At 31.4% G+C, this 24,830-nt stretch overlaps 3 protein-coding genes and 1 long non-coding RNA gene across 4 annotated transcripts; 2 read left to right on the top strand and 2 right to left on the bottom strand.

The window, feature by feature from the left end:
* Positions 1-3,599: 3,599 nt before the first annotated feature.
* LOC119688509 lies at positions 3,600-4,370 on the bottom strand. The gene has a single exon (XM_038103184.1). It carries the CDS (start codon positions 4,368-4,370, stop codon positions 3,600-3,602), a length of 771 nt encoding a protein of 256 aa, XP_037959112.1.
* A 1,781-nt stretch (positions 4,371-6,151) lies between these two features.
* On the bottom strand, positions 6,152-10,869 carry LOC119689186. Its single transcript, XR_005253381.1, has 3 exons — positions 10,745-10,869; positions 9,044-9,302; positions 6,152-6,704 (listed from the first exon to the last, which is right to left on the bottom strand). It is a non-coding gene; the product is annotated as an uncharacterized LOC119689186 (long non-coding RNA).
* LOC119689184 lies at positions 10,441-24,805 on the top strand (the record flags this gene model as incomplete). Its single annotated transcript, XM_038103955.1, is given in 4 exon segments — positions 10,441-10,704; positions 22,978-24,118; positions 24,182-24,265; positions 24,341-24,805. Coding segments are annotated over 3 exon segments (1,681 nt in total), but the record flags the coding sequence as incomplete, so codon positions are not given.
* LOC119689185 lies at positions 19,105-20,112 on the top strand. The gene has a single exon (XM_038103956.1). It carries the CDS (start codon positions 19,229-19,231, stop codon positions 19,994-19,996), a length of 768 nt encoding a protein of 255 aa, XP_037959884.1. The 5' UTR covers positions 19,105-19,228; the 3' UTR covers positions 19,997-20,112.
* Positions 24,806-24,830: the final 25 nt, after the last annotated feature.

The following is a 24,830-nucleotide window of genomic DNA, read 5'->3' as shown; positions in this document are numbered from 1 at the left end:
CGAGCTTCTCGTAGTAACTTTGAGTAACACTGTGTATACACATGTGCGTTCCACCAGCAATGAGAATAAGTGAAAGCAACTGAGAGAGCGTAACATCGCTGTCAAAATTTGAAAATGCAACACAGACTTTACTCGTACTTGCTATTTCAAGTAAAATTGGTTTTAATGTGTGAATCAGCTGTTATGTCTGTTCTCACCAGACTTTACACAAAGCTGTTCCATGAAAATCTGTATAAAGAGCGTAATTTGGCACTTCATATGTGTTACGGTCTCAGTTTGTACTTTACTTGTGTTTTACTTGAATTTTACTACGATTAGCTCGTGGAACAGATGTGTAATAATGACAACACTAAAGTAAAATCATGGTTTCATATAGGAACAAAATGTGATATACTGTACTTGTCTTAAAAATTGATCTTTGGTCTAATTTTGCAAAATGAGATATGCAACAGTGATCGCCAGACCTCATGTGCGTCTTCATTGCGAAATTATATCCACGGTAAATGTGAATGGTGGTTTGTTGAGATAATGCGGTGTTGCTTTTAATGAGGGAAAATAGTGGAGCTAATTTAACAGGTGTCTCTGGTCATGAGCCATCAAGTGATATTGAAGAAATTGCTGACGAAGAATGGTTGTATAATAAGACAATCGCCCATTGTTTGGAAATTATGGGTGGCTTTAAAAACTGAGTGTGATAACTTGGTTAAAGTCCTGCATATAAAATATATAGAACCGGGGAAGAAAATAATAGACAAGGAAAACGAATTGTTTATCAGTTCTTTTGAAGTGAAAGTTTAAGTGGAAGTTGTTGAAAAAGTAATAATTATGTCAATAGAAATGAATGAAACTATGAGTAAGTTAGGTGGGTTGATGTTGGCGCAATGGCAATCGCTCATGCAATATAATCAAATGATTGCACAAAATAAAAAAACGTGCAACAAGGCTCCTACTCACAATGAATTTTTGCAAATACGCTAATATCTTTTGGAAAGTAACAAGGTTTTCAGAGATCTTTACGGTCGTCCAGCTCCAGACAATGCTGACTACATACAAAGTAAAAAGGAAGCAGAAATATTTCCTATGGATTTTGTGTTCATTAGGAACCATAATTGAATCGAAAATGATAAAAGATCTGTTGTTTTTCATATAAAAAATAGGTAATTTATTGTTAAGATTATTTTATTATCGATTTATAATTTAAACATATTTCAGTTGGTAATTACATTGGTGAATGTAAAAAAATATCTATTCTCATCAAAATTAAAAGATTTGCAAGAGAAGGTGGAAGTAAATTTCAATACTGACTCCAATAAAATTTCATTCGATAATGTCAAGTGCAGACATAATGGAATCTCGTATGGGACAATATGGAATTGCTATTTGCATCCATCATTAAAGCGTTCTAAATGGTCTAAAGAGGAAGTTAATCGCCTTTAACAGCTGTACAAAAATATAACTTTAAAAATTGGCAAGCAATGGGAAAAGTACTACGTGATCGTTCTGATTATCAATGCTTTATACAAGACAAAGTACATGTCCGCTATTACTTTCGGAATCGTTACGAAAAGTGGGAGAAAAAGCATGATACTAAATTGATTGTGTTAGTAAATAAAAATACTACCAATAATATAACTGATTGGACTGCAGAAACAACCTACATGTTATAGGTTTAGACCCAGAAATGATGTTAGAACCCGTTAAACAGTAGACTAAAGCCAAAGATAAATCATAGTTGGTATGAACAATTTGTTGAATACTGAAATAATGTGTTTGAAATAATTATGTATATATTTTAGATCCATTTTCACCAGAAGAAGATCTTAAACTCATGGGTAAATAAAGAAACTCATGAGAATGAAGAAATATGGAGAGAAATTGAAAGCTATACGAGTACGTGTTCATATGTCGCATGACACGACATTACAGTTATGCACTCGTTGTCTTAATGCTTATGATTCAAAATGATTCAAAAACTATTTGGAGAATTGAAGATGACATAAAACTAGTAGATTTTGTCTTAGAACATGAAACATCGAATTGGTTTTAATTTACAGAAAGAATTGGCAACCACATACAAACCAGTTGCTGTACATGTTTCATGGCAATCGAAAAATACGCAGCCAAGAATAAACATGCAATGCTTAAAGATGTACCACGTCATAAGGTTTTAAAACGGGGTAATTTAGTAGAAACTAAACATTCCAGTAAATTAAAATACCAGCCAGTAAAACCTTAAACCTAAGAGAAAAAGATTAACATCCATATCGATAAAAATCTGAACGGAAGAAGAGGAAGAGAAAGAAAAAGAAGACGATAAAAACTGTAAAACATTTTAGTCAATGAAATTGGATTATAAAAAGCCTCGTTTAAAGACACCAGTAAAAACTACAACTAATAAACTACCCAAAAGTATGGAAATATTGCCGTAGTATTTAGATCTGCCTAGTACTAGTGCAAGCATTAGAAACAGTGATTTTCAGCAAATAACAATATTAAAATGGGAAAGAGTTTGATAATGAATCGGATTATATCGCATGGGATTTTATTTAAATAATTGAAAATTGCATTATTTTTTTTATTCAGAATTAAAGTTTTTTAATGAAAAATAATATTAATAATTTCAATTAATAACAATTATAAAAAAATCGTTGTTTTAAAATAAATTTTAATTAATATTTGTTTTGGTAATTAATACATTCTTTAAATACTAAGTAATTATTTAAAGTATTGCGAGTTTAAAATCTTTTGCCTGTTGTCATGTATGTAATCCGATTCTGATAATTCAACTTCATTATTAAGTTCTTTAATTTATATTATGTATTCAAAAAAAAGAGTTTAAAGTTATTACATAAATCTAAGAATTGAGAAACCTTTAGATTGGATAGTTGAGAATTATCCAGAACTGATAAATTCATTTAGTCAAGTTATCAGTTTTCAATTAAGTTGTAATTTTAAAATCATCTAATTGAGTCTTTTCGATCACAGTTCCTTTACTATAATACCAATTTAGTTTAAACGATTTAGAAGTAAAAAGAAAATATAATTTTTACGCATTTTCTTTCAAAATTACTGAAATAAATTCTTACTTAAATAGTGAGAATGTTGTCGTATGTCTATAAAGTCAGTTTAGTATGATTATGTCATATTAAGAGGACTGATTTTAAGTAATCCACCAACGCCTATATAAACAAACATAGGCGTACCCAGGGCCGAAATTAGGGTGCCCTGTCCCTACATGTGTACGCCTATATAAACAAATTTTCAATGTACACTGATTACTCTATCTCTATAATATGTATAATCTGCTCTCTATGCTTTGTCTATAATGATATAATCTATATAATATAATCTATAAGGGTTTTCTTGAACTAGTTAACGTATTGATCTTTCGGAACTTACACCATATACAAGTACCTAGTATCATAATAAATTTAAATTCATTGCAATTAAAACAACATTTTTATAAGAGCATTAAACATTGATCCTGTTTTGTTTTTATTTTATTTTGTCAAAAAAATCGGATGACTAGTTTTTTGTTGCGAAATGTTTTGAAGACGTGAGTTGAAAGTGTATTTAGCAAAATATGTAATATGAAAATATTACTTTGATACTACATTGTCAAATATTTTAATAATGTGCCGCATCTTGGCCAAACTGTTATAGAACTTCAAATAACGCTTATGATCATCGCTACTCAATCGTATTGGTACTTTTGCTTTAAAATTGCATTCCAAATGCAAAATGTTGTAGCCTTTATCCTTCAGAGCCAGGCAAGTATCCCTTACATCGTCTGGGTCACATTTGAAATTGATAGCACCTGTGTCGAGGTCAACCACCTGAACTGCTTTAGCTTTACAAACCAAACTATCGCGCAGTAATTTGCTCTCGAGGTTTTTGAAATCGGATATTAGCTCATAGGACAGGATGGCCTCGATGTTGATGTTGTAATGATAGAGTGGCAGTACATTAACAAAGTCTCCGTTATATTGATTCAGCAGAGGGAGCAGTATGTACCGGATTTGATGTAACGAAGCACAGTTTGCGATAATAACAACGTAAATTTTCTGTTCAAGTCTCAGTTGCAAGATGTATGTATGGGACGGATCTAAAGGGTTGCTAAAGGTTTCCACTATTTTTGAAATTTCTCTCAACCGCATGCCCTTTCTCAAAGCAAGTTCCATAGTTTTCTGCAGGAATGAGTTACGTTTTGGATTCGTTGAAGCACCCTTAAACACTGCCATACGCAAACGATGTGCCATCCTGTGAGTCGAGTTTACTTGCCCTAAGCCATTTTCAGTATCGGAGACTTCTTTTTTATCGCTAAAAATAACATCGTAAAGATTTTTACGGGGTCTTCTGGGATGAGCCATTTCGCATGATCAGTTACTGAATTTTGTTGTAATTTTTATTTGTAATTTCGAATAAACGAACGTGCAATTAACGCACGTAAAATTTCGAAAAGTTATATATCTATTTTTTCTGAAGATTGAAAAATTTTGTTTGCTTGTCATGAAATCTTTTCATTGTTATTTTATAGAAATAAAAATTTTATTTTGAAATTTTTATCAAAGAATGACTGATGATTAATTGAAAACATATATTACATTGTATTTTGTTTGATTTAGAACCTCCAAAAAAACCGAAGATTACGCAGTACTAATAAATTAATTTTTTAATTGATACGTATGTATGTAAATATATAGAAACAACCAACAATATATATTCAAAACACGTAAAAAAATGAAACGAAAAAAAAATTTTTTTTTTGAACAAAAGAGGAAAAATATTAACTGAGTCTAAATGGCGAAATATGGGTTCCAAATATTGAATAAAAGTTTAGCCATAGTCGATCGCGATCGGGAAATAAAAGAGTGGATTTTCTGCGATAACCATAATTAATGACTGAGTCTTTTTCAATATCCTATGGGATCTGTTATGATATTAATTGTGATTTTAACAGTTGAAAATCCATCTTAAAAGTAGAGTAATCCATATTTGTGCTCGCTGTGATATTTAAAACTTTCAGTTTTTTTTTTAAAGGTTATTCAAAGCCTATTAAAGGAAAGTTCGTGCAGTTGACCGAAATTCTCAAAAAAGTAAGTCCCAAAAATGGTTAGGCGCGTATGTAGCAGATAGAAACAAAACAGATGGGAGACACTATCATCGACCTCAGTTTCAATCTTCTAACATGTTAACCTATAATGCAGTGACCTGCGAGTAAATCTACTACAAGACTGATATCTCTACAGGGCATCTCAATGAGAAAAATGGATTTCCTTTTAGTGAAACGTAATCCAATTGCATGTATATGTCCATATCGTTGAGTCTTTCATCTTTTATTAAATAGTTTCTTTTTTTTTAGTTTTTTTTTTTTATTACAAAAAAATTGATTTTTGAAAAAAGATCAGCTCAGTTCATACCAAAAGTTACTTAAACACCGTAATTAGTTATGAAAAGTTTTATAAAAATATCTAGATCTATTTTTATACATTGAGAGCTTTTATTAGTAGTTTGATCTTGATTTAGTTTGAGTCTCTTTTTCGTTAATACAGGTAATAGCTACCGAAATATGCAGGCAACAATAGTTTCATATTCGTTATTGCAACTGAAAGGTTAATAGATATCGGCATGTTAAAAATATCGGATAAGATTGGATGATTGGATAGTCTACGATAGAGTATTTGTCCAAAAGATTTTAATATGAGGAACTGGAAGTTCGTTAACATTTTTTATAGTATGTCAGTGCTTTGTGCTCTTCAGATATGAAAGTTACTCCTTGACTTCGACTTTATAAAATTAGTAGAACTAACGAATTTACAAAAGTCTTATTAAAATCTTAAATGTCTCTCCTTAAAACAAGTTGACTTAAATGTAAAGATTTAGGAGGTCAGGTAAGATTCCTAATGATACTTCAATGAGCCTCTAGTTTAATAGGCGAATGTGATTCACATGGAATACTGCTATTAGTGATAGTATTATGAATCCAATTATTCTGAAGCATAATTTTTAAAAAAGGTTTAGATTAACATATGAATCGAGCATTGTATCTCAACAAAGCAGGATTAAGTAAGTAGATACTTTCTTGAAAACACAAATTGACCTATTAAGCCGTACGTGAGAAAAAGAAAAATAACTTTTAAGATGAGACAAATTTTATTTAAAGTACTTTTCTTAATTTACATTATGTACAAATGTATCAATCAAAAATTTTTCATACGGAAATATATAATAACATTTTTCAGTCTTTTAAACGTTGCTCCTATATATTCGGCACATTGCAAAACAAACTTTATCCTTGGCCCACTGTGTCTTTTATTGCCTAATAAAACCATTAAGAGTTTTGAACTTTAACGTTTTCCAAAATAATTTAAATACTTTTGCTGCTGTGAATTGTACATATTTTTAAAATAACGTTAACGCCACCGGAAAATTAAAATTAGATTTTTATGGGCATAAAAAGTTTAATTAATTCTTATTCGTTTGTAACTTCTGTTTGCTCCATAGATTGCAAATAATGTCAATATATTAATTGTCTTAATTCATTAACTCGCATGTGCTTGGAGCACTCGTTCCAAAATATTTTCATTTTACATCCATTGAGGAAAGTAAAGCGATGTGTACCCCTGCTGCTCCACAGATGGTTTCATTTAAGCGATTGGCTCGAAAACTTTACAGATTTCTATTTGCAGTTTTTGGCTTAGAACCTTTTAAGTAATATAAAGAAAAAATTAATGACTATTCAAAGTTTTTTATATATTTAATTTTGGTATTTAAAACTTTTTACTAAATAGTTGATCTCTACAGAATACTATAACACATTGAAGGACATATAGGATACCATATATGTAGGTAATCCATATGTAGATGGATTATGCTAGAACTGTTTTCGACAGGTTTGTCCAGGAAAACTGGACATTGTTTGAGTCAAGCAACATCAAACAACTTCTGTAACTGACTCCAAATTCAGAATAGTTATATATTTTCTAGGTGAAACTCACACTCTTGATACAATTCACATCATATCAACTCGAAAGAGCGTTTCTTAGCACACTAAGTGTTTAAAAAAACATATATCATGTTTCCACTACTGCAAGAACAACCTATGTTAACGTAATTAAGGTTTGGTCGTTCCCATTGGCATGAACTGATTTGCATGTATATGAATTCTGGTGGTTTCCCTTGTACGAACTTTATTTGTAAATGGTTGCATTCGATATTTTTCGCCTTAAATCAGTTAATTTATTTATAATAAGCTAATTTATATGAAAGTTCTTTGTATGGTAAATTGTACTCATTAGCAGCTTTATAGTATGTTTCCACTGTTTAATGAGTACGTGTAACTCACTAAGTAAATTTCATTAACCATATAAAGAGCTTTCGTGCTATTTAACTTAGTTAAAAATAAAATAAGAAAAATTAGACCAAAAATGTCGAATGCTCTCTTCAAAATAAATTTCCCACAAGAAAAATTATTAACATTTAAAATATTTGTCATATATTTTATATGTAAATTATAAACAAATAACTCTGAGCTCTAACCACACGTTCTGAGAAAAGTAAGTATTTAATAAAATAGCTTTGTTTTCATTAATTGAATATGTTATAGATATATAACATATATACATATATATGTTGTAACGAACCTTTCTGGCCGGGGTTTTACTCACCGGATTCAAGGTTCAGTCCTACAATAAATTTATTTGATAGGAACAGTGGAATACGGTGGATGGTGACGTTGGTACGGTGATATGGTTTGAAGAAATGTGAATTTCTTCTCTATACAATGGATTTGACGTGGAAATGTTAATTTCGACGCCCCTGACAAAAGGTTTGAAGAAATGTGAATTTCTTCTTCATACAATGGATTTGGCGTAGAAATGTTAATTTCAGCGCCCCTGACAAAAGGTTTGAAGAAATGTGAATTTCTTCTCTATACAATGGATTTTGGCGTAGAAATGTTAATTTCGACGCCCCTGACAAAAGGTTTGAAGAAATGTGAATTTCTTCTTCATACAATGGATTTGGTATGGGTGCTAATACTCATGTGGTATTATCACCTTACCGAGTAATTTACTAACGAAAATTTGATTTCGTTATGAACAATAGAGTAATAGAAATTTATATTTCTATTACTATTAACGAAATGTTAATTTCGTTATTAATTATGATTTTTAATAGAAATGTGTATTTCTATTAAAAATAAAAAAAAATAAAACAAAATAGAAATCGAGATGTAAATTTCGATTCTTGGTGTTTCAGCACATGTAATATAGAGCGACCTGTTCTTAGCTCGCTGTCTTGCTGAATCCCGTCTACTGCGTTTGCTTCGCCTTTTATACTTGTGATGTGCCAAGCAAGCAGTACCTTTGTTCTTGTGATTTCAACGGTTCGTTGTTTACAAGTTTCTTTCTATTGTTGTTTGTTTTCTTGTTGTTTATTTTGTTTTTATTATATTTGTGTTGTTTGGTATTATTTGTGTAGTAAAATTTAGTTAGTGTAAATTTTATGTTACAATGTAAATGTTTTATTATATCAATTATTTATATAAATTTTTTGTGTGATGTATTACTGAGTGGAATTTTTCTAACTGAACTGAAGTACTCTTAAAATTTTTAAACAACTTTTCTATTTCCAATGTAATGAGTAATTAATGTCAATGGAAACCTTAAAATTTTAAAGTTTTTAAGTAACTTACTAAGTAAGCAGTGGTAACACGGTATTGAGGAACAAAACTGCCTTAATGAGACAGTAGAAATATGGTATTATTTGAAAACTAATAGTGTCAATGCATCAATAATTGCGTAAACAATATTTACGTCTCTCATTACTACAAATCCTAAAAATTATACATGGACGATTTACTATCTAGATCCCATTAAGCTCAAGACATACAGAATTTTTTTAATCAACTTTATAACTTCAAAAATCGTAATATCTGAAGTAAAATGTACATATATCACGTATAGACTAGTAATCAAGACACTAAATGAAAAAGAGAAAATAGTGAATTCTAACGATAATGATGTAGTGACTGTGAACATACCGTTTCCCTTAATTTGATTGCCCAAGAACTTAAATGTAGATAGATTGATCCTTTCCAGTAGCAGCAGCATAGCATCCAGTAGGCAGTTGGGCATTAATGACTTCAAGCGAACTTGACTGATTTACTATAGTTAACTTTAGTTTGATTAGAACTAGTTGCTGGATTGCTACCGACGTTCATTATTTTAATATTATCTGGTTGATGGGATGCACAGATGATATATGAACAGATTATTTCATCTCATTTACAAAAATTGACACTACAATTTATTCAAAAAATAAAAAAAAATAAAATAAAAAACGTCAACCTTTTTCCGATTTTCGAATAAAATCCTATTAATTGTAGATATACTATTGTACACTTATCCACCAATATTTCTTTAGGATACTGGTTAATTTCTTTCATTTAAGCTACACAAATAATTTCGAAACTGATAATGATATTTTATATTTCGTCTTTTTCTCTTCCATTCCTTGCATAAATTCATACTTTTCTGTATCTCTACACTTCAATTTGTGGAAGCAGATTTATGCAGTTTTAAACGGATATAATATTAGTATATTATTAAATGTTTGTAAAGACTCATTTTTTTACACAACTTCGTACGTAGATGCTGTGCCTGGCTTACAGTACATAACTTACCGGATATGTACTGGCTGATTAATTGATTCAGCATATAAACTGAAGATTAGGCAACTGCTCTCCCTCTCGTTTTTTGTAGAACTGTTTTACTTTTGAAAGTATTGGCTTCTAATACAGAATTTCGATACCTGCTATGGAAGAAAAAGTTTGTGGTAATAGTGATATCGATTGGTTCCTATATCAGAACCGACTTAATATCTTTAATATCTTAATCTTGACCTATTATTTTTTTATTCTCACTCACATTGTTTTAAATTATAAAAAAAATTTCTGACTTCTCCTATTAGCACTTTTCCATTTACCTTGGCCAACAAATAGCAAGAGATATGATGATTCTTCATATAATCCACGCGAACTCCACACAAGAATGTGTTAATGACGTTCAGTAATTGTGAGCAAAGAATCATTCATGAAATCAATACTATTCCATGAAAGTTGTAGGCAAAAATTTAGCGATTAGATTCGAATAATTATAGTCATATTAGCCCATCATTTGTTTGTAATTTTGGCTCAGATATATTATTTGTCTAAATTTTTACTCTTCTGTATTCTAATGTCTGCCTTTCCCTTTAAAACTGGAATGGAATTTTGACCTCACTGAGCTAAAGCTGGAATTTGTTCATTTTGCATCCGTAAGAGATGGCTCTAAAGAGTCGAAGTGTTCCATAACTGTTTGTGTAAATATTTATATAATATTATTTTACATCAGTTTAAATATAATTGTGAATTGCTTATTGCGTAGTAGACAAATGACATTTGTATGAAAAAATGTTATTGTGAACGTTGTTGGCAAATATTTTAAGTAGAAAAAACGAAGTTAACAGTACGACTGAACCGATTGAGCTGGAAAGAACATTACTTGTATATTATATGGACAGCGCTCGAAAATAATTATTATAATTTTATAAACTATATATCCATGTGTTTTTTCTGATTTCTTATCGATTTTAGTAATCCTATCGCATTCCGATAGTAGAACGGAAGTGTTTATATTTAAAAAGATATTGTTTGGATTTTAGGTAAGTAAAGCTTGAAAAACATTAATTATGAATTTCATACCTGAATTTTCCATGTGACTGTTATAATTTCTCGATATATTCATGACACCAATTATAAGATCTGTCATTCGAGTCCATTACATATATGTTTTTTAAGCATAGTGCTAACATCCATTTTGTATGAAAAATTAAAATAAAATTTCACATAAAAAAAATTTTCTATAATGTCAGAAGTTTCTAGAACATTTTTTTATACGGAGTTTTGTAAAAAAAAAAAATTTCCTGTAATGTCAAAACATTCTAGAAAATTTTTTTTATATGCAATTTAATGTCTATTTTTTGTGCAAAGTAGATGTTGGTACTAGACTTTGAGTATAATAATAGATACGTTATATTTAAAATCTTTTTTTTATACATACTTGATTTTGGTATATATTAAAAATTTCTAAAAGGACTCGAAGAAAAGAAAAGGTTCAACGTATGGAGACTTCAAGTTAGAGAACTTTTTCTTTTTTTTATTTTTGAAAGAAACTAGAATTACATTTTAAGATATTTATTTATTTGCTATCAAATAAAGCACAGAAGTTATAGCGAAGTATAATATTCAGAAATTAGGGTTTGGGACTTTAATTTTTTCTTATTTTCAGTAAAAAATGATTACAATTTATTCCAAGTCTTATAGTGATCATCACTTGGAGTATCATTCGTTTGTAAATAATAATTCAGAATTTGAATGAGTCTTCTACTTCATTCACTTTCCGTAACGCTTAGAATTGGATCCACTAATTTAGAGCTATAGTGCTCAACAATATCGTCATTTGTAGAAGAGCTTGATATATAAATTTCATTGTCAAGCTCAATATAATCGTTAAGGGTAGCATTGGAAGTTATTTTATTTACTTTAAATCACGCTGCCAGCGACTGGCATTTGCATAAAGAAACAACATCAGTAGAAAAAAATTAAATATTTGGTTTGGAAAAAGGGACTTCCCCTAATAGCAAAATGCATTTATATATAAAACAAAAATTCGACTTTCAGAATGCACTTTCCCATATTCCTATCGGAATGGATCAAAATTTTTGTTCGAGTTATAGAGAAATTCGAGTTATAGAAGTTCGAGTTATGGAAGCAGAATTATATGTAATTTGCCTTTTTTGTATGTAATTCGCTTGGTGGACTGTTTTTGGTCCGAGTTATAAAAAATTTGAGTTATGGAAGTTCGAGTCATGGAAGTTTGACTGTACATATCTTTTACATGAGTTTTGTACGAAACGTACTTTTAATGCGTTTAAAATAAATAAATAATTTTTGAATCTTACTTATAAGTAACTATTTATTAAGTATCAACAATAGGAAAATGAAATGCCAAATAATTGACTTCAAATATTTTTATAGTATAACCTTCTGCAACCAATTTTGGATTGAAAAATTTCACCGATATTAGTATCTTAAAGATAAAATTAATTTGTTTTATTCAAGGCAATAAGCGTCTATAATATGTTGATGTTGAACTTAAAAACAGTTGAGTACGAATTCATGATCCTTCTTATGTTCTCATCAGATTAGTCGCTCTTTATACTCGTATTATTAACTAAATGTGCTACTATTAAACTTACAATGTCTATAATGCGTGTTCAAGTGTTAGCTGAATTTTATGTTTCTTTTTCTCCTTTAATGGTTAAAATAACCCGTTACCGTGTTTCGATTTGATGCAGCACTTCCCTCTAGGCGCCTCTACGGCATGTCTCTACTGAAGGTCCCTTCTAGAGTCCCGTACATCAAGTGTAGTTAATACTGTCTCAACCTGATCACACCACCGGATACGCGGTCTACCTCTACGCCGTCTTCCTTTAAGTACCGCTTCGAACATCTTTTTTGCTGGAGCATCTTTATCTATTTTGACAAAATGTACAAGCTAGGGAAGCATTTGGATGTTAATTCATTAATTTATATCAAATGGACGTCATGTCATGGTCCATTTGAATACGGTAGTCAACGCCAACTCGTAGAGAACCAAACATTTAACTTTACTTCCAATAACTTCTAGTGCTGCTTCATCGATGGTGTTTATAACGATGGTGCCGTAAATTAAATTTTTGGCAGATTTGAAAGTATAAGCACCAGTTCGAATTCATTGCATTATAGTATTGCAAAGAGAGGAAGAACTAAACATCACTATATTTGACATTCGTTCGTCTGAATTTAAAGCTCTATATACTAATACCAGACAGAAATGACTAGAAACGGAGAACATACCTCCATTGGTTGGAGATTACCATCTATGGTACACGGATGGCTTCAAAACAACGATGAGAGTTTATGGAGTTAAACCATAAAACTTGGTTTTTCAGGCCGAAGAACACAGAATTGAACTATGTCTAAGGATATATAAAGGGAAACTCAACACGGGAAAAGACGGCAAATCAGCACTCCTAGCACTTCGTTCACCTCGAGTGACTTCAAAACTAGTATGGGAATGCCTTCAACTTCTCAAAGATTTTGTTGAAAAGAACACCGTCATCTTAATATAGATCCGAGGACACAGCGGACTTGAGGAAAACGAGAAAGCCTATGAACTAGCCAGAAAAGTTCGGCCTTATTTTATATTGGGCCAAAACCTTTCATACTTAAAGTTAATTATTGGCTGGTAAAGGTAGCTCAGACTGATTGGTATAATGTGATTACATGCAGACAAGCTAAAGAATTCATGTTAAATCGATCAAAAGCCAAAACAAGGAAGCTATTATTGCTGAATGGAAAAGACATTCGACTTGTCACAGGGTTTGTCACTGGACATTGCAGAGCCAAAAAAACATCTATCGAATCTAGTTATTATAAGGGATGATAACTGCAAACTTTGTCACGAAGAAGAGGAAACAGCAGAACACATTCTGTGTCACAATGATAGTCTTGCCAGACTCAGACTTCAGTACTTGTCAACTGCTTATCTACTTATAATGGAAATAAACATTATCTCTCTAAGGGACATAATGGCATTTTTGATTGGTACGCTCCTATGGAATCTTTCAAAACCAATCTATGGCTAGTAGGCAATTTATTAACGTTTAATTAATCATAAATCGACTTAAAAATCTTTGACTATCGAACAAGATCCCAATCAAAAGTTCAATCAGTCCATCAAGACGTTTCTAAATACAAGTGAATGTCTTTAAGCTGCGCATTTGAATACATTTACGAGTATTTTGATATCCGGATGGTGCTTTCATTTATTGTGTAGTGCTAAGATGCCACATCACAGAGGAGGGAAAGCAGGAAGGTACTGCTTAAACCAGTTTAATAGAAACTGTCTTGAATTAAAGCGAGTATAATCGGTTGTACCAATTTAACCAATTCCAAAAGCAATGACAATGCGATAAACGTCAAAACGTTACACTGCAGCAGCAGCGATTGAGAAGTGGTAGCAACGCGTTAACGAAAGAGCCTCGCACAGTACGATTTCTGGCAGTCGGACTAAAAGTACAACGGATTGACAGTAAGATTTTAGACTCAAAAAACGAAAACAAAAAAAAAAAAGCGAAAATAAATCAGTAAAGCATGCGAACAGACTAGTTAACGGACAGACAGCGTAATAGACAAAATGGCAGGCAGACGGACGGAGGACCAGATATAAAATGTTAGACGCAAACTCGTATTCAATTAAATACGGATTAGTGACAAAAAGACAAAATCAAGTTCTCAACAAACTTAAGATCTGTTTTTTCTACTACTTCTTACGAGTATCTCTCTTGCTTCCTTATTTTCTTCCTTCTTCTTTTCTCTTATCTTGTTTGCTTTTTTACTTCTGTTAACTTTTTTCGCATTATTTTATTTTTGTTACATAGATTAAGGCTTACCAAAAATGTTTTACTTGGTTGATGTGTTGGTGGCGTTAGCGATTACTTCACTGTTCAGGACACTGACGCCGGCAATGGTATGTCAGAGCTAATGCCATCCGCTCTACTGCTGCCACCAAACTTCTGCCAACGCTCCGGTACGATTAATTTGTTGTTGGGAGGGAAGAAGTGCTGCTTTTCACTATATTTAAACTGATGTTATATTTCTAAAGCAGAAAAAGGAAATTATTTTCAATGAATATGAAATCACATACAACGTGCTGCGTAGCTATGTGCCTCTAAAGGTTGATTTATAAAGATTTTGTTTGGCTTACTTTGTATTGAATACACTTATATACTCCTAGTCCCCGCTTTCTCTCCGCAGTCCCCATGTATTTTGTTGTTTTGCACAAATTATTAAGTTTATTATAATCTGGATTGTAGGCAAAGATACAAAAGAGAAAGCAAAATTAAAACAAAATAAAAATAAAAATGAAAATAAAAATGAAAATAAAAATAATAAAGTAAAGTACATTATTATTATCCTTGTTGCTTGCTTGTTTTCTTAATGCGTTTTAATGCAAGGAAAAAAGTTCTTCAACTTATGTTTTAATAAGACAGAAATTGACACATTTTACGTGCAAATTTATAAGCAAGGTATTAAAGGAATAAAGGAATTGTAAGCCATCTCAAGAAGACAGCGATTATGTGTTTCAGCTAATAGCGAGTTGCTTTTCCTTTCACTGCTGCGGTAGCGGAGTATGTCATTTTCATATTACCGAAAAAAGTTTGCCAACGACTTACGCATCCTTTCGATGTATGCGCTTCGGTTTGGTGAAAGGCATCTTCATATATTTCGCTTAACGACAGTCTTTTTAAGTACAGTAAGCTCACTTTAGTCCTTTCTGAGTTAAACGATATATACTGTATACTGTGTATACGTTTTAATTATTTTGAAGATACCATTTTAATTGCTCACTAGATTGGTTGACGAAGGATATCATATCAGTATGAAATAAATTATTTCACTTTCAGATACCTACATTACAGAATTAAATGAAACAAATTTAATAATAATTTTTTTTTTTATATAGTTAAATTAAAACATCAAATATCACCAATATTTACAAAAAAAATTAAAGATTACATTTAATTTTAACGTCAGTAATGATGGTGGTCTCTGACTCTGATCTCGTATCGCAATGGACCTTAATGGTCCACACATTGCCTCTTTGTTCTGCCAGCATAACCTAACATAACCTAACGAAGGTTGTGGCCATTTTACTTATTAGAAATATCAAATTTGGCAGGACACCAGTTCGATTCCTGGTACTTGCAGTCTCAAAACATTATTTACGAATAATTAAATACAAGAATTATTTCCAAGACCATTGATAATGAGTACTTCCCAACACTCGAAACTGTTTTATGGTCAGTCAAAAATCCCAATTAATAAAAAATAATATAAAAACAATTTTTGTTGTTGTAGTTCACTACTATTGTATCTAATAAAGAGGTTTCGAACAGTGCCGTGGCCATTTTACTTATTAGAAATATCAAATTTGGCAGAACACGAGTTCGATTGCTGGTACTTGCAGTCTCAAAACAGTATTTACGAATAATTAAATATAAGAATTATTTTCAAGACCATTGATAATGAGTATTTCCCAACACTCTCAACTGTTTTATGGTCAGTCAAAAGTCCCAATTAATAAAAAATAATATAAAATGAATTTTTGTTGTTGTAGTTCACTACTATTGTATCTAATAAAGAGGTTTCGAACAGTGCCGTGGCCATTTTACTTATTAGAAATATCAAATTTGGCAGAACACGAGTTCGATTGCTGGTACTTGCAGTCTCAAAACAGTATTTACGAATAATTAAATATAAGAATTATTTTCAAGACCATTGATAATGAGTATTTCCCAACACTCTCAACTGTTTTATGGTCAGTCAAAAGTCCCAATTAATAAAAAATAATATAAAATGAATTTTTGTTGTTGTAGTTCACTACTATTGTATTTAATAAAGAGGTTTCGAAAAGTGCTGGATTGCAACAATAAAAATTTATATATATTTTTAATTAATCTAATTTTTGGCTTAGTATACAGCTGCCGCAAGCTTGACCAAATATCTATCACCAGTGGTCTTGGAATTATTACATATATTTAATACCATAATTCCATAATCATTTTTTGAGACTGCAAGTACTAAGAGTTGAACTCGTACTCTATCAATTTTGAAGCTCAGAGTTTGTGTTAAAAAAACAGTAATATACATTTAAACATCTGGAAGTTTAAGAGTGAAAAATACTTAAATTTTTAGTTAGTTGAGTTAAAACACGCAATATCATCAGCGTATATATAGTCAGTTTAATAATTATAAAAAATTTACATTAGTTTTCGCACATTACTTGAAAGCAGAATACTTACGAATGCATATGGATATGCTAATACTAAGCTTTTCTACAAAAAAAAAACAATTTTTAAGTAGTGCGGACTATAGCTACTCATACTCCAATGGTTATATATGGTCATCAAAAGACTAATGCTATTGTAAGATATCAAGACTTTAGCTACATTTTTCTACTCTTCCTACAGTTCCAATTGGACTCTGTATTGGGGGTACATAGAATATAACTCCATCCATTACATTTGATCTTATGCCTAAATTATTGCCATTTGACTTAATAGTAAAAAAAAAAACTACGGCATCCTTTCATTGTAGGCTTTAAACTACTTCACAGTTAAAGGGTTATGCTTAAGGCCACAGTTTCATTCCCAAACTTTTGAGTTAGGTATATTAACTATATCGCTATCATTTTTGATTTCGCAGGGAAGTTTATTATTATGGAAGGGATTAATATATAAGCATATTTATAAATATATGTAAATATATATTAAAGGTTCGTCAATGAATTTTCATTTTGCTTAACCATAAAATTAATCGTACCTATAATACTTAATTGCATTTATATAGTAAATAGCTGAGGATACGTGTGTGTTCTAACAACATCACAGCAAATTCTTTACTGTTGTTGTTGTTGTTGTTGTTGTTGTTGTTGTTGTTGTTGTGATTTGAGTTAGTGCTATTGCGCACTTTTACTCTTTTGTGGCTGGGGGCTCATCTGTGCCCCAACTTAACTTTAACTACACTAGAATCATTATAATTTGTTTATCTTTTAACTAATGACGAACCGTAGATCAGCATATCTTCCTGTTCGTCCTGAGGTGGACTTAAGGTTTGTTAGGACGGGGTTGAGTAACGTATAAACTTTTGTGAATATTTTTAGGGCTCTGTCCGTGATATATTTTTTCAATGAGTCGATTCTTAGATCTTTATGCATTTCTGTTGTTCTAATATACCAAGGAATCTTAATTAGTCTTCTTAAAGCCAGACAGTTATATTCATGACAGTTATATGGTGAGTATAAATTTTACTTTTGCTATATATTTCTATTTGTCTTTTTTATTTAGAAATATAATACTCGACTCATACCATATTTTCATTCGTCTCCTTTAGGCTTTCATATAAATAAGCTCATTATAAATTAAACAACTCATTTGAAATAAAAAATTTCCTACAAATTTCCCACAAGGGAAATTACAAAAATTTGAAAAAGTTGTCATGTATTTTATAAGTAAAATGTAAACAAACAAGCTATTTCACATACATAAATCCAAAGAAAACGACAAATTCTTAATTATATTAACATATAATAAGAAGTTTCAGGAGCAGTAGAAACATTATATCATATCATGTGTTATCATATTATTTTTACTCCATATTTTGTATTTACGTACTGTAAATAAAAACTACTGATCCTAAAAATTAAAGTGGTCTTTGGCGTAGTGCGCAAAAAGGGATAGAGCATTTAAAAAGATTTGGCTCTGACTATAAATACAAAATTGTAGTGTTGAAAGCTTCAGCTTCATATATTTCTGTCGTAATATCGTATGACTTCTATCGTATTATGACTTCTATTTATATTTATTTAGGTCGTTTTAGATACTATGGATGACATTGCACTTTATTAGCTGTTTTGAACTACTGCTCTTATTATTACAATAAGAAGGTAAAGAGGGGTTTCATAGATACCCCGAGTTAATAGAGAGTAAAAGTGCTCAAGTGCACTGGCTCAAATAGCTTCAACATAATAAATAGAAGATGATGCTCGTAGGCGGGTTGGCTATAGTGGCAGATTAGCATATACTTTCACCGTTGACCACAATTTGCAATTTTTCGTCGTTTTGCTATAGCATTCCTCGGCAACCCATTTAGAAACCATAAGATAAAAAAAGACGAAAACTAAATCATAGCTGTTGAGGTTATATAATGTAATAGATCCTTTTTCCTTGATGAACAGCTTGACAAACTGTCAAAAAAGTTAACATATTTCTTCTAGAGGTTATAGTCGGCACTCAACAGACCAGAAATAATAATAATAATATATATATTAAATATAAAACAGTTTTTTGAAGTACTTAGTTGAAGTTTTTACTTGTCAATTGAAATTTTTTAAAAAGATGGTTTTAAATTTTTTTTAATAAGGAAAAAAAATCTTTTTGAATTTAACTGTTAAAATAAATTTCATACTAAATTATTAAAAGTAAAAATTCAAAAGCTCGAAATTTTGTGTGTTGCTTGCACGCTTGGTTTACTTTAAAGTTTGGTTTAGCATGAAAAAAATTCTGTTTTGAAATACTCAAGATGAATTCTTCACAAAGACTGTATGGTAACCTTTGTAGTAATGCATTTAAGACAAAAAAAATTGATCCGAAGTCTTTGAAAAGCATTAAAGAGGCCAACTTAGCTCAAAAGTTAGCTCATAGATTGCGTGTGGCTATTCTCGAGGGTGGTTCCGTAAGTTTCAAACAAAATTCAAGTCTTAAGGAATCCGTACAAACTGCTTTGAATAATGGTATGCGCATGAAGAATATCTCGAAAATAATTGAGAATTTCGCCAATCCTCTTGATCCGCTCCGTACGCATATACTTCAAGTGCGACTTGGTCGGAAAATCTGTGCCATTCTTACCGTCAATTGTGGTTCGTTAAAACAAATTAAGTACATTCTGCAACCACTTCTGAAGCAGTTCAATGGAACTTTCACTACCGTGTTGCCATATTTTAACTATACGAATGATATTGAAGCTATAATATCATATCGGGTCGTGGCTCGTTTTGGAGATTTAGAGAGCAAACTATTTCACGATGGTTTGGCTTGTAAAGCGAAAAAAGTTGAAGTGGTGGATTATCAAACTGGCGCTGTCAACTTCAAATGTTACCCAAGGGAATTAAATACAACATGCCATTCTATAAAGAAGAAGGGTTATACTATTTTGCATTTCGAATGTAATTTTGTACCGAAATCACCAGTTCGATTGACTTCTTCGGAAAATGAATTCTATTACAAGTTTCTGTCTATATTACTCAAGGATCCGCATGTATTGAAGGTTTATGATAATGTTTTGGGTTAATATATCCACATAACGACAATACAAATTCTGATGTGGTTTATTTTATTATAAACAAATTCTTAAAAACGTGATTACTTGTTATTGAAGGACTTAAAAATAAATTTAGGATATTATAATCTTTTGTTTCACTTCCATAGAATACATATATTGTATATTAAATGGGTAATTATTTATTTTTTCATAAGATAATTTATTGTGGGCGGGTCGCATACTTAACTTGTGATAGCTTGTAATTAATCATAGATATCACTTTAAGCGTATAATTATTGCTCTTAGTAGAGTAAATAACCTAGACGTGTTGATGGAATATAATCTAAGAGTATAATCTTCTAGCTCTAGTACATATATTATCCACTTACTATTAGAGCATTAGGAAGTAGTGCAGATATATGGGAATGACCTAATGGGGGTAGAAAATTGAACAAGATAATGATGCCGAGAAGGTGAGAAATAAAGTCCATTTTGTAAAATCTTGACTTGATATCATTTCGAACCATTTAACAACAGAAACAATTATATGATTTTGTAAAATGGATTCTACTTCTTTCTCTCTTACTGTATTCAAAAGTAACACAAAATCGATTTCAAATTTTCAAGGTAAAATAGCTCATATGAGTTAGCTATAAATTTACTTCAACTAGATATGATTCTGCAAAGTACAACCATAAGATAAAGTGGGTTTTAAGAGACATAGTGTTACAGTTGACTTACAAAACTTCAATGTTAACATGAAAATATGCAACAACATCGCAAACTATACGTTACCTATACAATAGGTGTAGTAAAAATAAATCCATTACTTTTGCATGAAACTGAAATCTTATTTACCATAGTTCGAACGATTAGATTTAGATCATATATTTTGCCATTTTAAAGACTTTTATTATGTTTCTTTCGTAGAAGTTCTCGTCCCTATTGGCAAAAAAATTGAGACTGTCGATTTTCACAAGTTTCTTTTGAAGCGAATTACACAGAAAAAACTTCCATCATTCGCCATGAAAAACAACAAATGGTAATCACATAGTGCCAGGTATAGACTATAAGGTGAATAGATAAGAACTTCCCAACCAATCTCCTGGAGATTTTGACTGCCCCAATACAGTTCTGAGTTAAGAAGTTTGCCGTAGGAGTGCAGGTCATAGTGTGATTCCAGCATTCCGTCAAATCTGATTTGGCCACCGTTTCAGCTAGCTCATCACGATACGATCGTTTTCATTTGACGTTGTCGTAAGTGAACCTGATAAACTTTTCATGAGCAATCATCAACCGCTGGCTCTCAGAAATTGGCCGATTAGCAGATAAAAATTCGGTACATAGGGTTAGACCTATACATCGAGCTTCTTTTTCAATTCAGCCTCATTCGAATAGTTTTAAGCGGTTTTTTGACCAATCGGTAGTTTGACAGCGGTTACATGATGGTCAGACTCGACAATTTCCATGATTTTATCGATATTTTCGCAAATTGGCTTTTCAGTGCATGGTGCATCCATTGGCAACGAAATTTTCGAAACGGAATTGATGAAACCAAAATTACACATGATTGGCTTTATTCACTTTGGTAGTGTCTATTTTTGACGCTCGCTCAAACAAAATTGAGTCAACCTTTTACCAAACTGTTAAAATTTTTTTTAGTATAAGATCTTATCTTTCTAATGCTGTCTAACGTAACCCGATGAGACTTTTACAACGCGAAATACCAATGACTAAAGCCTTTTATTAGAAAAGTAGTGGATTTCTTTTCACTTCACCTAATATAATTATATACGTATATATGTTAAAATAATACATATTGATGATCACATTCTAATATATCCAAAGATGTGTTCATGAAAATGCTAATATCATCCTAAAGAAGGATTAGAGATTTTTATTGCATAATATCAGAATGCTGAAATATAAAGCTATGTTATGTTTGAATGGTACTATTGAAAGTAATTGATAAAAATAAAAAACGAATGGATATATACGAGGGTGGTTTGATAAATCAGTGACTTTTTGAATAAAACAAATTTTTTTTGGCAAATAAACATTTTTTTTTCTATATAATCACCTCTTAGCTCGATACATTTAGTTCAGTGTTTTTCTAATTTTCTTATTCCCTGCAAATAATAGGTTTTCTCAATGCTCTCAAAATACGTGTTTGTTTCGGTAATGACTTCTTCATTCGACTCAAATCTCTTAGCGCGCAGCCATTTCTTTAGGTTTGGAAACAGAATATAGTCGCAGGGGGCTAAATGTGGAGAATATGCTGCATGGAGTAGTAGTTCGTACCCCAATTCGTGTCTTTTGGCCACGAATGCTTAATCAAATTAAGAAAGTTGCCCACTCGTAGATAAGAGCTGACGGCAACACTGTTGCATTTGGAGTAACTGTGCGGGGAATTTAAAAAGTCACTGGCTTATCAAACCACCCTCGTACATATGTATTGATATCGGCTTAAGTTTTTGTAATTTCTGCATAAATTTACACTTCTTACCTGTATGCTCACTTAAAGATACTTAAAGACATATAAACTAGTAATAACCTAGCGAGAAAAATATGGAAAAACATAGTGCCCTTATAGAATTTTCATTAAGCAATGCATTCTTTATTGAGATATTGTAATAATATACATAAAAGTATAATTCTATATACAAAAAAATAATTGGAAAATTCTGTGAATTTGAGAAAGGTTCGAAGGTGGCGTCAACGTGGTTGAGTTGCTAATGAATTACTCCTTATTGAGCTTGCTCTCATTGATTATTGTAAGTCCTCTACATGCTTATTGATATATATTAATTTCTAATTTCTAATAACAACAAAATATATCAACAAAGTAGACTAGAAATCTTTTTACTGAAAAAAATATCATGCGTCAAACTAAAAAACTGATTAATGTTTTTGAACACATCTTCTAATCGCAATTAAATCAAAGCAGCAAGTTGTCATCTAGACGGTTTTTAAATACATAAATTTCTAAAATTTGATTCTTTGTTTCTTAGCCTGATGAGATGTGTTTATATAGGGCTTATAAACGTTTCTGCGAACTGTTCTTTGACTCTGACATAGAAGAGGAATCACAAGAGGAAATAAAAGTGCAAATAAGCGGAGATATAAAGGCAGCAGTAGATAAGCTGTTTTGCAGAGCTACTTTAGCGCAAATTACTGCGGACTACGATGAAGTACTTGCCATTACAAAGGAACTAATTAAAATTGATCCAGACCGTTGCTGTATACAATTGGAGTGGCTGAAAATTATAATGAAACAGTCGCTAGATAAAACTCTTGCAGCAAGACAAAAAATACACAAAACTGAACAAACAGCCATTAAGCATTGGAAGTTGAATGAGGCGGCATTGGCAAAGGAATATCGCGTAGTTATTGAAAATGAAATATACTGTGATTGTAATAAAGTTCTGAACCTGCTTAAAGACGATGTTCTACCACAAGCAAAATCACCTGAGATAAAAATTATGTATTATCTACTGCGGGCTGAGTTCTGTATATATCTATACAAACTTGAGACTAGCGCATTTGGACGTAAAGATTCTCGGGTTCAAGTCTTGAAGTTATTTAGAAAAGCAGGTAATTTAGCTATTAGTAAGCTTAATAGTTGGGATCGTTTAAGATTAGAGTGCACTCTTTGCTATTGTTCTTTTTTGTATGACGACCTTAAATATCACGAGGTCGCTATTTTTCATGGACAAAAAGCACTTGAAGAAGCAATGACTGCTATAAATGCTATGGATATTGAGGCTAACCGTTTTCGCGAAAGTTACCTCCATCTGCAATTGCTAAAATCGAAAGTTCTACGCTGGCGTGAAGAACAACGCATGGAGACGGTAGAGTTCGGAATACCATTGATTGAAATCAGAGGTCATTCATCTGAGCAATTGGCAGATAATAACTTTATTGGTAAAAAAGTATATGTGCTAGATGCATCGGCGGAACAACTAGTAAATATAGATTATAAAACAAAAAATCTCTCAGCTTCGGTAGATCAACTGATACAAAAGTTTTTAACTGAAAGCAGTAGCGATTGTGTAAATAATCAAATAAGTTTATCAGAGCAATTGGTGGAAAGAATACGATCCACATATAGCGTATACACAAAATCCTTATCGTCAGAAAACTCTTCTATGGGTATGAATTTAATTAAATTAAAAGTTTTATCTTTTATATCAATTTTATTTCGTCATTTCATAGAAATTTTTACAACAACTACTGGAAACCTTTATCCACCAGCAACATGCTCATCCGCCTTTTTAAGAGAAGAAATGTTGTCAATGGGTAAAAGTGCAAATAAATTTCACAAATTGCTTTCACTTATTTGTTTTTATAAAGTAAAATGTAACTCTATTTTAGATGAAGAAACTATTTTTGGCGCTACCAAACCACAGTTTCTGGATGAATGTAAAGTAAATTATATGAGGCCAACTAGCAGTTCAAAATATATGAATGCACATTCACCATCTAGTTCTTCTAACGAATTTATGGATAATATTGACAAAAATGATAATGCCGCCTTTTCGAGGGTCACATGCCATTCGTTGAATTTAGATAGAGCCAAGGCAGTTAAAAGTTTCACGAGCGAAGTACTTGTGCATAACCAACATTCATCTATATCTTATACTACATTAAAAAATGTTAACCCAATAGCAGATATAGATAATGAATTTCAAGTCAGTTCAACTCAATTCGTAGAAAGTAACTCTACACCTAATGATTCACTAAATAAATTAATAAAATCCAACTCAATATCCGAGGACTCACACATCTTATCAACCGAACCACTATCAAAGCCGTTTGTCGATTCTAATGAATTAACAGGTATGTTTGCAAATACTATGCAAAA

The sequence above is a fragment of the Teleopsis dalmanni genome, chromosome X, assembly GCF_002237135.1.
Source record: "Teleopsis dalmanni isolate 2A chromosome X, ASM223713v2, whole genome shotgun sequence".
Classification (NCBI taxonomy): Eukaryota; Metazoa; Arthropoda; class Insecta; order Diptera; family Diopsidae; genus Teleopsis; species Teleopsis dalmanni.
This window is presented reverse-complemented; position numbering and strand designations above follow the sequence as displayed.